Source organism: Salvelinus fontinalis, chromosome 21, assembly GCF_029448725.1.
Source record: "Salvelinus fontinalis isolate EN_2023a chromosome 21, ASM2944872v1, whole genome shotgun sequence".
NCBI lineage: Eukaryota > Metazoa > Chordata > Actinopteri > Salmoniformes > Salmonidae > Salvelinus > Salvelinus fontinalis.
In genome coordinates, this window is record NC_074685.1 from 24,748,630 (window position 1) to 24,764,913 (window position 16,284).

The 16,284-nt window shown below is 41.4% G+C and overlaps 1 protein-coding gene across 1 annotated transcript; it reads right to left on the minus strand.

Moving 5' to 3' along the window:
- Positions 1-311: 311 nt before the first annotated feature.
- On the minus strand, positions 312-15,794 carry LOC129818470 (adenylate kinase isoenzyme 1-like). Its single transcript, XM_055874389.1, has 7 exons — positions 15,680-15,794; positions 10,827-10,861; positions 9,959-9,994; positions 9,248-9,411; positions 8,822-8,938; positions 795-986; positions 312-528 (listed from the first exon to the last, which is right to left on the minus strand). The coding sequence occupies exons 2-7, from the start codon at positions 10,831-10,833 to the stop codon at positions 460-462; spliced, it is 585 nt and encodes a 194-aa protein (XP_055730364.1). The 5' UTR covers positions 10,834-10,861; positions 15,680-15,794; the 3' UTR covers positions 312-459.
- Positions 15,795-16,284: the final 490 nt, after the last annotated feature.

The following is a 16,284-nucleotide window of genomic DNA, read 5'->3' on the forward strand; positions in this document are numbered from 1 at the left end:
AGTTGTTTGGTTAGGGTTTGAAGGTTATGTTTTAATGAGACAGAGGAACAGGTATGGTTTTTAGAAAACCACACACACACACACACACACACACACACACACACACACACACACAGACACACACATACATACCTACACACAAACACACACACATAGACTTACTGTACTGTAAGTGTGGACAAGACATGGCAGGCAAACAGGAAGTGAACAGTAGACTCTTAGGAAGTTATGACATTCTTGTAAATATGACCGTATATGGGTGTCGGTTGTGTTTGGTGAACTGTAACAAGAGATTATTGCTGGAGGAGAAGTACAGTGTTGAATTAAGGCATAGCTGTTCTTTAATGGCCTTTCATTATAACCAAGGTGGCTCAGCAGATTGTTGCTTTTTTTCGGCATAAGATGAACATTTAGAAAAAAATAACAAAAAATGTATTTAGATCCAGTCATGTTTGCTTTTTACTTCAGGCCATCGATAGCTTTGGCAACGTGTCCGAAGACTTCATCCACAGGCAGTTCGGAGTCGATCTGAGGAGAACGAGAGAAAGAAAGGCATGAAATTAGATTACAAAGGGGATGGCATCATCATTGTAAAGTGAAGAGTATTTTCTGAGCGAGAGAGTGTTAGAGTTTTCAGAGAGATGTGAGATGAGACACTTGGGTGTATTGTCACATTGTATAATAAAATGGAAATGTTTTTATTCCACTGTGCTATGACATACTGTCATACATAACAAACTTCCTCTATCTTTTATCTCATGACAGTAGCCTATAGCTATTAGTTCCAGTCTCACCTTCCTGACGATGCCGCGGCTGGAGTAGAAGGCGATGACTGGCTCGGTGGCTTTGTAGTACAGGTCCAGGCGCTTCTTAATGGTCTCTTCATTGTCGTCAGCTCGGCCGCTGGTCTCACCGCGCTTCATCAACCTCTTGACCATGGTCTCACCCTTGGCGTCAATGTACAGCAGCAGGCAGGGGGCTCCGATCTGTGAGAAGATGAACATAATGGTGGACACAAAGGTTTTTGAAATTATAAATTCCTCTTAAGTGGGAGGTGATGGGGAAAATCTAAATATTTATTGAGAGAAGGTCTATGGAAAATATAGGAATATTGAGATATTGGTGATTTTTGAATGGACAAGACACCTCATAAGTTCATGTATGGATCGTTCTACAGAAGTGGTGTAAAAATGTCAATTTAAATCCTATTTCTCCAAACTTTTAGCACACATGTCAGGTAGACATACTCACACACTTTGTTTGTATTGCATATCTGAAATATTTACCTGAATTCCTTACCACCCCACTAAATGTGTCACTGCTGAAACATAGTGGCAAAAGTTGCTATAAAGGGAGAACCATGCACACTAGTGATCGTTTTGATTAACCTTCTATTACAGATTCGTTTTCAATTCGCATACTAAATTAACAAAATAGTAAAAACATGATTTTTAGCCTGATTTTCAAAACCTTTACATTTTATTTAGAGAAATATCATCTCTATTGTTTTCTATAAAATGTTGAATGTTGATTGAATTACTTATGCATAAAACATTTTTATGTTGTTAGATCTTTAAATGATCACTTTATCTTTATTTTGGTCAAATACCAGGCATTTCAGTGTCAATTGTTTATTATTACTTTATTGAATGTTGAATATTGAACATTTAAAACATACGATATACTTGCAATGAAGCCACTCAACAACTACATCACATTAGTCATCTAACAGCCTCCCATCCAGTGTGACACACAGAAGCAACCCGGGTCAACGCCCTGCTCAAGGGCACGTCAACAGATCTCCCACCAGCCCTCCAAGAGCGGACCCTCAACCATCCATTCCCCACCCCCAAGACCCCCCCCTCATAATGCACCAACAAATAACAAAATGAACAAAAGAAAAAAAAGACAAAGGAAAACAGAAAACAACGCAAAAAACAAAAGACCATAACAGCAAGGCCAATCAAAAATGTTTGGCACTATTTACATGTGTGTGTCCATGTATGTGCACATGTGTTCATTTGAATGAGAGTGTGTGTATATTGCATGTGTACAAACACCTGCACCTCATCAGCCTCAGGCAAACCGGCATTAACTGTAACAACACTGCCCCTCAGTGTCATTCAAACGTACTTTTTGTTATGTTTTATTTTGACTTTATTGTTTTTACTTTTACTGTCAAGTGTTAGTCATAGAGGTAGGTCTGTATGTGGTCTTGAGTGGTCTCAAGACCAAGACCACTAGATCAAGAGTCCAAGGGCCCTTTCTTCAATTGTTAGAAACTCAAGTAAAGTAAACTTAAGTAGGGTACAGTACAGCAGTGTACATTACAGTATAGCAGAGCACAGTACAGTAGAGTAGGTTACAGTACAGCACAGTATAATAGAGCACAGAGTACAGTTTACTACAGTAAAGTAAAGCACATTACAGACGTCTATGTTTTGGCCAAATAGATGTCAATGTTTGGGATCTTGGAGGATTGGAGCCCCCCCTGCTGGCTATGCATTTCAATACTCTACACTTTTTCCTGAAGTTTGCACTTGTCCACTACCCACATGGCGGTCCTCTGTAGCTCAGTTGGTAGAGTATGGTGCATGGAACTTTAGATTGGAGATAGCCTTAATGGTGCTGCTGGTGCTGTCACAGACTCCATGCTGGCACAGATACAAAGATGAGACCTCTATATATCTCTATTGTGTCAATTGTTTCGGTTGTGACCATTTCTGTTCAGACAATTTTGACAAATTTGTTCTTTAAAAAATCACCATTGCTTACATATGGCGGGCTGTCTTTCATGTGGGCATCCCAGCAAACATATATTTTAGTCCCAAAACCATAAGTTTACATATTTCTTGATGTATTCGGATGTTCGGTAGTGACACTTCTCCAAAATATATTAAGATTTGCAGACAGACTACTCAAAATGTGGCCATAGTGGAGAGGGGTGCAATCCCATCACCTAGTGATATTTGTAGGGATGGGGCTTAAGGCACATTCATTCTACAGTCTTTTAAAGTGTGTGGTTTAGTAGTTTGTTTATTTGGATCCCCATTAACTTTTGCAGAAGCAGCAGCTACTCTTTCTGGGATCCACAAAAAAACACAAAACATGACAAATAACAAAACACACATTTAAAATACAACAACAAAAATTATACAAACATTACAACTAAAAAATAATGTGTGTGTTAGTGTGTGGGTGTGTTTGTGTGTCCCCCCTTACAGTCCCCACCATTCCATGAGTTGTCTTTTAATCCGTTTTTTAAAGGTCATTTTGCTGTTTGCCTGAGTGATTGGAGCTGGAAGGGAGTTCCATGAGATCAAGGCTCTATATAAAACTGTGCGTTGGTGTGAATTCGTTTTGGACTTGGGGACTGTGAAGAGACCCCCGTTGAGATGTCTTGGGGGGTATGTATGGGTGTCTGAGCTGAAAGTTATTTGATTCTGCAGACAATCTAGATTTTTCATCACAGTAATACTTCTCATAAAAACTAGAAGAGAAGCAGTTCATATTTCGTCAATCCTCAACTAGGAAATACTGGCATGCATGTTGTTGATGTTAGTTCTGTATGTGCAGTTAAGGTCAAGGCGTGTTGCTCTGTTTTGAGCCAGCTGCAGCTTTGCTAGGTCTTTCTTTGCTGCACTTGACCGTATTATCGGACAGTAATTAAGATGGGACAAGACCAGAGCCTGAACAACTAGTACAGTTGATGTTTGTGTCAAAAACGCAGAGCATCTTTTCATAACAGACATACCTCTCTACATCTTCACAACAACTTTGTCAATATGACTTGACCATGATAACTGACCATCCAATGTTATACCTAGCAGTTTAACTTTTTCAACTCTCTCAATGGTCACACCCTTTATACACAACTCCAGTTAAGGTCAAAAGTGGGGACAGCATTTTTCAGAGAAAGATATTTAAAAAATAAACACAACTAATAATTAGATGAGTATCTTTGAATGTAATAATAGAACAACTCAATATGTTCTATTTAAATAAGTGTAAAAAAAATACACAAATCATGAATTGCTTTATTTTCAAACATGAAGTTTAGGAATCAGGGTTTGGGACAGCCACCTCCAAATAGAAATAGGTGTTTAAACAATGACTTTGTATATATTAATTTAAAAATCCAGTGGCAAAGAAAAGTATGTGAACCCTTTGGAAATACCTGGATTTCTGCATAAATTGGTCATAAAATTTGACCTGATCTTCATCTAGGTCACAACAATAGACAAACACAGTCTGCTTAAACTAAAAACACAAACAATTATACATTTTCATGTCTTTATTGAACATACCGTGTAAACATTCACAGTGCAGGGTGGAAAAAGTATGTCAACCCTTGGATTTAATAACTGGTTGACCCTCCTTTGGCAGCAATAACCTCAACCAAACGTTTTCTGTATTTGCGGATCAGACCTGCGGTCAGGAGGAATTTCGGACCATTCCTCTTTACAAAACTGTTTCAGTTCAGCAATATTCTTGGGATGTCTGGTGTGAACTGCCCTCTTGAGGTCATGCCACAGCATCTCAAATCAGGTTGAGGTTAGGACTCTGACTGGGCCACTCCAGAAGGTGTATTTTCTCCTGTTGAAGCCATTCTGTTGTTGATTTACTTCTGTGTTTTGGGTCGTTGCCCTGTTGCATCTCCCAATTTCTGTTGAGCTTCAATTGGAGGACAGATAGCCTAACATTCTCCTGCAAAATGTCTTGATGAACTTGGGAATTCATTTTTCCGTCGATGACAGAAAGCTGTCCAGGCCCTGAGGCAGCAAGCAGCCCCAAACCATGATGCTCCCTCCACCATACTTTACAGTTGGAATGAGGTTTTGATATTGGTGTGCTGTGCCTTTTTTTCTCCACACATAGTGTTGTGGGTTCCTTATAGACAACTCAACTGTAGTTTAATCTGTTCACAGAATATTTTTCCAGTAGCTCTGTGGAACATCCAGGTGCAGCAATGTTTTTTTTGGACAGCAGTGGCTTCTTCCGTGGTGTCCTCCCATGAACACAATTATTGTTTAATGTTTTACGTATCATAGACTCTTCAACAGAGATGTTAGCATGTTCCAGAGATTTCTGGAAGTCTTTAGCTGACACTCTCTACACTCTGACACTCTATTCTTCTTAACCTCATTGAGCCACTCCTAGGGAGAGTAGCAACAGTGCTGAACTTTCTCCATTTATAGACAATTTGTCGTACAGTGGACTGATGAACATCAATGTCACGGCCATCGAATGAAGTAGACCAAGGTGCAGCGTGGTGAGCGTACATTTTCCTTTTATTTGTTAAAATGTCGCTAACAAAACAATAAATAACAAAAACGACCGTGAAGCTTACAGGGCATAAGTGCCACTAACAAAGTCAACTTCCCACAAAGAAAGGAGGGAAAAGGGCTACCTAAGTATGGTTCCCAATCAGAGACAACGATAGACAGCTGTCTCTGATTGAGAACCATACCCGGCCAAAACATAGAAATACAAAATCATAGAAATCAAAAACATAGAATGCCCACCCCAAATCACACCCTGACCAAACCAAATAGAGACATAAAAAGGCTCTCTAAGGTCAGGGCGTGACAATCAAGGCTTTTTGAGATACTTCAAATCAAGTTTATTTTATATAGCCCTTCGTACATCAGCTAATATCTCTAAGTGCTGTAGAGAAACCCAGCCTAAAACCCCAAACAGCAAGCAATGCAGGTGTAGAAGCACGATGGCTAGGAAAAACTCCCTAGAAAGGCCAAAACCTAGGAAGAAACCTAGAGAGGAACCAGGCTATGAGGGGTGGCCAGTCCTCTTCTGGCTGTGCCAGATGGAGATTATAACAGAACATGGCCAAGATGTTCAAAATGTTCATAAGTGACAAGCATGGTCAAATAGTAATCAGGAATAAATGTCAGTTGGCTTTTCATAGCCGATCATTAAGAGTTGAAAACAGCAGGTCTGTTACTTTTGTAACACTTTCCAGCTTTATGCAAGTCAACAATTCTTAATCTTAGATCTTCTGAGATCTCTTTTGTTCGAGGCATGGTTCACATCATTTATTGTGCTTGAGGCATAATAAATAAATAATTGAAAAAATCTAAATCCGTCTGTTTAAGATAGAGATATCTGTTTTGCATGGGCTACGTCTCATCCACCACATCCGCCAATGTTTGCCTTCAACATCAGCGGTGGAAGGTGGCCCTAGCTACAGAGTTGTTTGTCAGACCAGGAGACATCCCGAAAATCGATCTTCTCATGGAAGTATCTCTAACCTCTGTTCTCTGTTTTGCTTTCTGAAGTTCTACAAGACTCATCTGAAGGTAACCTGGTACAGGGCTGAACATATTATTTGAGTGAATTTTATACAGCATTTCCACATTAAAGGTATACAGGTAATTCCATGATAAATTCTTATTATGTTTGTAGCTTATTTCTCTAAGATGTAGGACAGGCACTTCAAAACATACTTCCTTTTGATAGATTTTTGTCATTTTAGTTTTTTCCACGTATTAAGCTGTTATTGAACACTTTTTTTGTGGGCTAATAGCAGTTAAGCCAAATTCAATGTTTCATCAAATAATTTTGTAATATTTTTTTTTGATACCTAGAGGGGTCTTAAAATTCAAAATCAAATAGCTAAATTATCCTTGGTATGACCATCTTAAAACATTTCTGTCTTAGCTTGTTAGGGTGATACAATACGCATTTCTTTGGTAAAAAAAACAGGTGCTGCTGATAATACTGCCATCGTCGTCGATGCAGAGGACATGTATGTGTATGTGTAGCTGTAAAGGCAGTCAATGTTGTTCTCCTCCTCAAACGAGGAGGAGCATGGATAGGACCAAGATGCGGATTGAGGGAAATAAGCCATCTTTTAATGAAAACAGCAAACAAGACACTACAAAACTACAAAACAACAAACGTGACTAACCTTCAACCGTCCATGTGTGGACACAGGAACAAACACCCACAAAACCCCAGTGAAACCCTGGCTGCCTTAGTATGACTCTCAATTAGAGACAAACGATACACACCTGTCTCTAATTGAGAATCATACCAGGCCGAACACAAAACCCAACCTAGAAATACAAAACATAGACTGCCCACCCAAAACACACGCCCTGACCATAAACACATACCAAAACAACATAAAACAGGTCAGGACCGTTACAGTAGCTCATGTATCGGATGGTGTCTGGACAAAAAGATTAAGGCATATCATACTCTTTCTGGCCAGACAACATCAGATACATGGGCTACATATCGTAAGACAGAGGGGCGCTGTTTCGCTCGATCGAATGCTTTCTCTGGTGAGCTACTTGTGAATTGAAGGAAAGTTGGCGGGTGCACCACTGTTCGCATGCTGGAATTATTTTGGATGAACATACTAAGGTAACCATTTTTTTTAAAGTGATTTTTTTGACAATCAGATGAAAACATCATGACTGGTTGTGTTCATGGCACATTAAAAAGTAATACATTTTTACAGATAAATTACATGTCTTTACTATAACCGATCTATAACCGATACATGTCTTTACTTCAACCGATCGCTGCCTGCACCTGCCCGCCTGTCCAGCATCACTACTCTGGACGGCTCTGACTTAGAATATGTGGACAACTACAAATACCTAGGTGTCTGGTTAGACTGTAAACTCTCCTTCCAGACTCACATCAAGCATCTCCAATCCAAAGTTAAATCTAGAATCGGCTTCCTATTCCGCAACAAAGCATCCTTCACTCATGCTGCCAAACATACCCTTGTAAAACTGACCATCCTACCAATCCTCGACTTCGGTGATGTCATTTACAAAATAGCCTCCAAAACCCTACTCAATAAATTGGATGCAGTCTATCACAGTGCCATCCGTTTTGTCACCAAAGCCCCATATACTACCCACCACTGCGACCTGTACGCTCTCGTTGGCTGGCCCTCGCTTCACACTCGTCGCCAAACCCACTGGCTCCAGGTCATCTACAAGACCCTGCTAGGTAAAGTCCCCCCTTATCTCAGCTCGCTGGTCACCTTAGCAACGCCCACCCGTAGCACGCGCTCCAGCAGGTATATCTCTCTGGTCACCCCCAAAACCAATTCTTCCTTTGGCCGCCTCTCCTTCCAGTTCTCTGCTGCCAATGACTGGAACGAACTACAAAAATCTCTGAAACTGGAAACACTTATCTCCCTCACTAGCTTTAAGCACCAGCTGTCAGAGCAGCTCATAGATTACTGCACCTGTACATAGCCCATCTATAATTTAGCCCAAACAACTACCTCTTTACCTACTGTATTTATTTATTTTGCTCCTTTGCACCCCATTATTTCTATCTCTACTTTGCACCTTCTTCCACTGCAAACCAACCATTCCAGTGTTATTTTTTACTTGCTATATTGTATTTACTTCGCCACCATGGCCTTTTTATATTTTTATTTATTTATATATATATTTTGTTTGCCTTCACCTCCCTTATCTCACCTCACTTGCTCATATTGTATATAGACTTATTTTTCACTGTATTATTGACTGTATGTTTGTTTTACTCCATGTGTAACTATGTGTTGTTGTATGTGTCGAACTGCTTTGCTTTATCTTGGCCAGGTCGCAATTGTAAATGAGAACGTGTTCTCAATTTGCCTACCTGGTTAAATAAAGGTGAAATAAATAAAATAAATAAAAAATAAATCCCATAACACCTTTTTGAGAAGGGACGGGGAGGGGGGGTGGCCTCAGACTGGCCTCTGCCTGAGACCTCCAAATCACAAAGTCCGCCCATGGGAACAGTAAGGATTTTCTAAATGTGAATCCATGTTCCTGTCTCCTCTTACCTTCTTCTCGAACTCCTCGCCCTGTTTGACCTCACGGGGGTAGCCATCAATAAGGAAGCCCTTGGACACGTCAACCTTAGCGATCATGGCATCCTTGATCATGTCCAAGACTGTGTCCTATAGGAGGGAAGCACATGTACTATTAATTAACATGAAACACACTCACCCTCATAGAAAGATGTTTGAACAGTTTTACTTCTGTGCTGAAAAATAACTATGAACACAATAACACCCCTATTACAATTGGTATTTACCTGATTTATTGGTACTTATTTCAAGGAGTTCAGCACAAATGGTTATACCTTATACCATAAATGTATGAAGTTGGACTATAATTGCTGTAATAACAACATTTAATTGACGTGCTGTTACGCAGTAAGTGCTTTGTGGATATGATTAGAAAAGCTGTCCAAAGCAGCCACTCACCAGGGGTACGAGCTCTCCCTTCTGCATGATGGCCTGGAGGGTCTTGCCCCTCTCAGAGCCGGAGGCCACCTCAGCACGCAGCAGGTCCCCGGAGGACAGGTGGGTGTAGCCATACTTGGCCACCACCTTCTCACACTGGGTGCCCTTGCCAGAGCCAGGCCCGCCTTGGGGACACATACATAAAGGACAGGCCAGGGGTTAGTGGTGTTTGGTCGGTTAGTGAATCCCATCTAGCCATAACCTTAGTAGTGGTTGGTGAATCCCATCTAGCCATAACCTTACTGGTGGTTGGGGAATCCCATCTAGCCATAACCTTACTGGTGGTTGGGGAATCCCATCTAGCCATAACCTTACTGGTGGTTGGTGAATTCCATCGAGCCATAACCTTACTGGTGGTTGGTGAATTCCATCAAGCCATAACCTTAGTGATGGTTGGAAGTGTATGACACAGGGCTGTTCTATGTATTTACTGTATACTTCAGTGCATTCCTTCAAGAGAAGTGTTGTCTACACATCTAATGCTTTATTTATTTTATTTTACATTTATTTAACTAGGCAAGTCAGTTAAGAACAAATTCTTATTTACAGTGATGGCCTACGAATATCAGGTGTTTAGAACATGTACACATTTTGTATTGTGTTGAATGATGGTGTCGATTCTGATTTTGTGTGGGGTTTCACAAAATTAGAGGAAAAATGTATTTCACTCACCCACAACAAAGATGATCTTGGCGTCCTTGATTTTGTCTAGAAGGAACAGAGACAACAGAGCAACATGTGAGTCTTGGTAGTTCTAGAAACAACTTTAGACGTTTAGGTTACTCATTAACCCTGCAGCTTGCTAAGAGTAAACCAAGTAAATAAATGTTTTAAATGTGACAGTGTAACAAACCATCATCAGAAGGGACAATTCGTCCAGGGCAGCTGGCTGAGCAACCCATCTTGACACGGAACCTCACTGCACTGCACTGGAGCTACCGTGCCATGCTCTACTCTAATTAGACTAAAATGGAGTTACCTTGGCAACTACAACCAACCACAATGCTTTGTGACCACATAGAAGATGGCCCCTAACTAGAATTATGGGGTAAGTTTATCCAAATTCACTGTAGTCACACACATTTGGTAGCAATTTGGGATGTTTATGCATAATATCATTTAACATGATTCCACATGAGGAAATGCAGTGTTCAAGTCACTAGGGAATCCAAAAGTACTTTCTAGTAAAGTCTTTGAGTTTTTTACATCTGGATTGGATTTGCACAAGCAGTGCAAATACAGTATATCTCTCAATGGAAAAAACGTATCAGTCATTGATAAGTAGTAGCTATAAGAAGTTGCTAAGAAATCCATGTGGCCTCATCGATTAATCAACAACAATAGAATGTATAGCTACAAACTCATATAAACTATTTTCCCATGTGAGTTGTGTTAACTGTGAATGTACAGTATGTTCCGTTCAGCTGTTGCAATATAACAAATAACCAGCAGAGGTCACCATAGCCTATGCATGCACTTCCACCATGAAAACAGTCTTATGGAAAAGGCTGACCAACATAATATAATTTCTCATAATTACCTGCCATCCTGTTATGTAAGGGTTGTTCCTTTTAACTGAAATAGAAGACAGAGAATACAGATGTTAGCTTGTACATTCAGAGCTAGTATCACATTTCGACTGCATTTGATTCCATGCAAATATTTTGGTTAAACAATCAAATTTTCTTATTTAAAATAGTCACCCATATCATTTCAAAGAGAACTAAAGATGGTAATATTGGTCAGTAGTTTATCTTAGTATACTTACAACTCTCTGTCAAAAGTGAATTACTGCAAATTACATAATCTAATCTGAAAGCATTCATATTCATTATATTGTAGTAAAGCCTATACTCTTTCACAGTTTTGACATTAAGACAGTTGATGTCCAAGCAAAAGAGAAAATGTGTAAGTGAGAATAACCACTTACACCTGAACTTGCTATTTTCTTATAATGTACAGTCCATTCGGAAAGTATTCGTACCCCTTGACTTTTTCCACATTTTGTTACGTTACAGCCTTATTCTAAAATGTATTAAATAAATGCTTTTCCTCATCAATCTACACAAAACACCCCATAATGACAAAGCAAAAACAGGTTTTTGGAAATGTTTGCAAATGTATTACAAATTTAAAACAGAAATACCTTATTTACATAAGTATTCAGACCCTTTTCTATGAAACTCGAAATTAAGCTCAGGTTTATCCTGTTTACATTGATCATCCTTGAGATATTTCTACAACTCGATTGGATTCCACCTGTGGTAAATTCAATCAACTGGACAAGATTTGGAATGGCACACACCTGTCTATATAAGGTCACACAGTTGACAGTACATGTCAGAGCAAAACCCAAGCCATGAGGTCGAAGGAATTGTCCGTAGAGTTCCGAGACAGGATTGTGTCGAGGCACAGATCTGGGGAAGGGTACCAAAAAATGTCTGCAGCATTGAAGGTCCCCAAGAACACAGTGGCCTCCATCATTCTTAAATGGAAGAAGTTTGGAACCACCAAGACTTTTCCTAGAGCTTGCCACCCGTCCATGTTTTTTAGCAGCAGGGACTGGGAGACTAGCCAGGATCAAGGGAAAGATGATCGGAGAAAAGTACAGAAATCATTGATAAAAACCTGCTCCAGAGCGCTCAGGACCTCAGACTGGGGGCGAAGATTCACCTTCCAACAGTACAACGACCTTAAGCACACAGCCAAGACAAGGCAAGAGTGCCTTCGGGACAAGTTTATGAATGTCCTTGAGTGGCCCAGCCAGAGCCTGAACTTGAACCAGATCGAACATCTCTGGAGAGAACTGAAAATAACAGTGCAGCAACACTCCCCATCCAACCTGACAGAGCTTGAAAGGATCTGCAGAGAAATTTGGGAGAAACTCCCCAAATACAGGTGTGCCAAGCTTGTACCGTCAAACCCACGAAGACTCGAGGCTGTAATCACTGTCAAAGGTGCTTCAACAAAGTACTGAATAAAGGGTCTGAAAACGTATGTAAATGTGATATTTCATTTTTTTATAAAAAATCAAATAAAAATATGTTTTTGTATTGTCATTATGGGGTATTGTGTGTAGATTGATGAGGGGGGGAAACTATTTAATCAATTTTAGAATAAGGCTTTAACATAACAAAATGTGGAAAAAGTCAAGGGGTATGAATACTTCCCGAATGCACTGTGAGAATGTATGTGAGAATAACGTTTCCTCAGACTCTCCATATATCTCTTATTGACCAAGTCTTTTGCAGATGAAACACACTACCATTTGTATATTATGTAACTTGAATGTAACTTTACCCAGTCAGTCCACATAAGGGAATCATGGGAATGCAGCATCAGAAACACTAACACAGACTAGCCCTTATTTTAGCCTGAACCTAAGTACAGTGGAACATAATCAAGGGTTTATTTGGTTACTTAGTGACCTTTTGTGGGTTTGAGTATCCTGACTTGAACTCCAGAGAGAAAACTGGATATTCAGGTTCATTAGAGACTGAATAGAAAAATGTTTGCATGTTTTCCTGTGTCATGGCAATAGTTTTCATTGCATAAACTTACAGGTTACCAACCACACACACTAGAAGGTGTTTCTGGTTTAAAATATCCTATGATTAATTGTGCAGTGACACTGACAAAGAAATGGGTAGGCAGGTGACTAGTAGCACTAAGCATAGATGTCCTTTCATTTGCTTTGTCATTTTTTTATAATGCACCAGAAAAAAGTCACAGCTCAGCCGTGTTCGACAGACAGGCTTGAGTATAAATTTCACCATTGGAAAAGTGTTTCAATAGAGCGGCCATATTGTTTGCACACTGTCTGGTGTATGTGTCTACATATGTCTAGCTGTGCCAGACAGTGCTTGATAAGATTATTCCACCCCATTCACACAGGAGAAAAGTAAGAAGGCGTTTAGTTTCACTGATTGTCTTCATCTTCCTGCATGTCAGAGCAAAAATCAAGCCATGAGGTCGAAGGAATTGTCTGTAGAGTTCCGAGACAGGATTGTGTTGAGGCACAGATCTGGGGAAGGGTACCAAAAAATGTCTGCAGCATTGAAGGTTCCCAAGAACACAGTGGCCTCCATCATTCTTAAATGGAAGAAGATTGGAACCACCAAGACTTTCCTAGAGCTTGCCACCCGGCCAAACTGAGCAATCGCGAGAGAAGGACCTTGGTCAGGGAGGTGACCAAGAACCCGATGGTCACTATGACAGAGCTCCAGAGTTCCTCTGTGGAGAAGGGAGAACCTTCCAGAAGAACAACCATCTCTGCAGCACTCCACCAATCAGGCCTTTATGGTAGAGTGGACAGACGGAAGCTACTCCTCAGTAAAAGGCACATGACAGCCCACTTGAAGTTTGCCAAAAGGCACCTAAAAGACTCTCAGACCATTAGAAATAAGATTCTCTGGTCTGATGAAACCAAGATTGAACTCTTTGGCCTGAATGCCAAGTGTCACAGCTGGAGGAAACCTGGCAGAATCCCTACGGTGAAGCATGGTGGTGGCAGCATCATACTGTGGGGGCGTTTTTCAGCAGCAGGGACTGGGAGACTAGTCAGGATCAAGGGAAAGATGAACGGAGCAGAGTACAGAAATCATTGATGAAAACCTGCTCCAGAGCGCTCAGGACCTCAGACTGAGGCGAAGATTCACCTTCCCACAGGACAATGACCTTAAGCATACAGCCAAGACAAAGCATGAGTGGCTTCGGGACAGGTTTCTGAATGTCCTTGAGTGGCCCAGCCAGAACCTGGACTTGAACCCGATCTAACATCTCTGGAGAGACCTGAAAATAACTGTGCAGCAACACCCATCCAACCTGACAGAGCTGAGAGGATCTACCCTACTTTATCTTCCTTTTTCTGAAGGCTCACTAGTCCAGGTCCAGGGTGGCAGGTTTTATGTAGGGGCTGTTGACCCTGTGGTCTTTGTAAATGTCACCCTGGCATCTGAGTCTGTGCTGTGCCCTTTTGAGACTCCCATCCTGGCCTATTATGGTGCCCTCATCAGGGTCTCCAGCGTACTTGGAATGCCAAACACTCACAGCCTCCAGTCAGGGGAGGACCTGACATGTCCCAGGCAGCTGGGGTTACCGTTATGAAGTATGATTGATTTGACACGAGGCGTAACATGTGTTTTATATTGTGTTACGCTGCACAATGTTGACCACATACATTGACCTTTACGTTGACTGTTAATTTCTTTTGCAACTCTCTTTCCCCAGCTTTAAAAATACCCGGTCAGTCCCCCGTGCAGTTGTTCCCAGATACCATGTCAACTATTCCCAGAAAGCACATGGAATGCTGTATTGCTCTTGCAGCTGGGAAAGCCAATGAAAGTGTAGCATAGAGTATTTAGCAATAAGCACATAATCCGTCATAACAACTGCAGTGTTCCCTGCTCGCTGTTGTGCAAAGCAGGCGATGTACTGTATTGTATGTGGTCCTAATGTGGTACTGCTACTTTAATAGTGGTGATATGCCTTTAAGGGAAAGCAGTGAAACTCTTTGACATCATCAGCCCAGTCTGAGTTATGATATTCTGTAGTCTGAGAAAGCGAGAGAGAGGTCTACTGTAGCTTTGTTGCGTGCACGTGCGCGTGTGAGTTCCAGGCTGTAGGGCTTCGCTGTTTTGGAGCTGCACCATTAACTGAGAAGAATCAATAGCATGAGAAGGCATGCAGCAGCTCGTATCAATGCAACATGCTGTAAATAGAGCCATATTGCAAATAAGGTAGGCTTATGTCTGAATGCAAAAATAGCATGAGGGGAGAAGCAACAGGACAGGCACAGGAACATGTAGGCAATTCCAGTTGAACTTCATGACAGCTCAATAAAAGATGAGCGAGTCAAAATCCAGCCAAGCCTGTTCTTTTTATCTCCTTCTGTGCATGCAGCCTAGGCATGCTCTTGTCAGTCACTGAGATTTATAAATACTGTGCGATGGTCTAGTCCATTCACAGCCATGGTGGATGACACATAGAATGACACACGCTTCCTTTGGCTGTCAGCCTTCCATAGCCTCTAAATGAATTGCATCAGAGAAGAAGTTACAGCTAAGCTCAGGCGCCACTGCACAGTGCCTCTCTCTCTCTCTCTCTCTCTCTCTCTCTCTCTCTCTCTCTCTCTCTCTCTCTCTCTCTCTCTCTCTCTCTCTCTCTCTCTCTCTCTCTATCTCTCTCTATCTCTCTCTCTCTCTCTCTCTCTCTCTCTCTCTCTCTCTCTCTCTCTCTATCTCTCTCTCTCTCTCCAGCCAGTCAAGCTCTCTGCTCACTATTCCCTCACAAGCCTCTCTCTGTGTTCCTGCAGCGCAACAAGCCCCCAAGCCATACTTCCTGCACTCTCTCTTCTTCTGCGTTCCTGCCATTGTGTGTCTGTACTCTACTGACCTCTCTGTAACGGTGCAGATCTGTCCACCAGTGTGACTGTCCCTGTATCCTGTGTCTGTCTGAGCAGTGTCCCTGATGCACGGTGGCCCTCCCTCTCCTTCCTCCTCCTTTTTATAGCGCAGCTCAGCCTGCTCAGACACCAGTGCATTCTGGGAAAAGAAGGAGAGTGAGGGAGGGCGAGAGACAGGAGGAGAGGGAGGGGGAGGGTTTGCAGGCAGTGTGCTGCTCTAAAGATTAATTATTGTTGTGTGTTCGTTCCGCGGCTGCTCCCTTTGCATTTAAATTTTACACCCTGCTTCATTAAGGAGAGGTTGTGTAATCGAGGGGAAGAGAGAGAGAGCTAGGGAGACACCAAGCTAATGAGGAAGTCAGTTAAGGGGGGGGGGATTATCAACTAACTGCAGATTGAGATGTAGTTCCTTTAATATGGACTGAACCAACTGCTGGGGAGGTCAGTAGGGAAACACACAAGTATTGTACAAAGGAGCCCACTGAGCACAAACTGGTTGAATCAAAGTTGTTTCAATGTAATTTGTCAATGTATTCTGACGTGGAATCTACATGGAAAATACATTGGATTTTAAAAAAGTAATCAATTGTTGTTT

What these genes read in the sequence shown, in the direction of transcription:
- LOC129818470 (XM_055874389.1), bottom strand. An exon ending in CAAGATCATCTTTGTTGTGG is followed by an intron (nt 9,412 to 9,958) that starts GTGAGTGAAATA and finishes TGTGTCCCCAAG; the next exon opens with GCGGGCCTGGCTCTGGCAAG. An exon ending in GCGAGGAGTTCGAGAAGAAG is followed by an intron (nt 987 to 8,821) that starts GTAAGAGGAGAC and finishes ATCTTCTCACAG; the next exon opens with ATCGGAGCCCCCTGCCTGCT.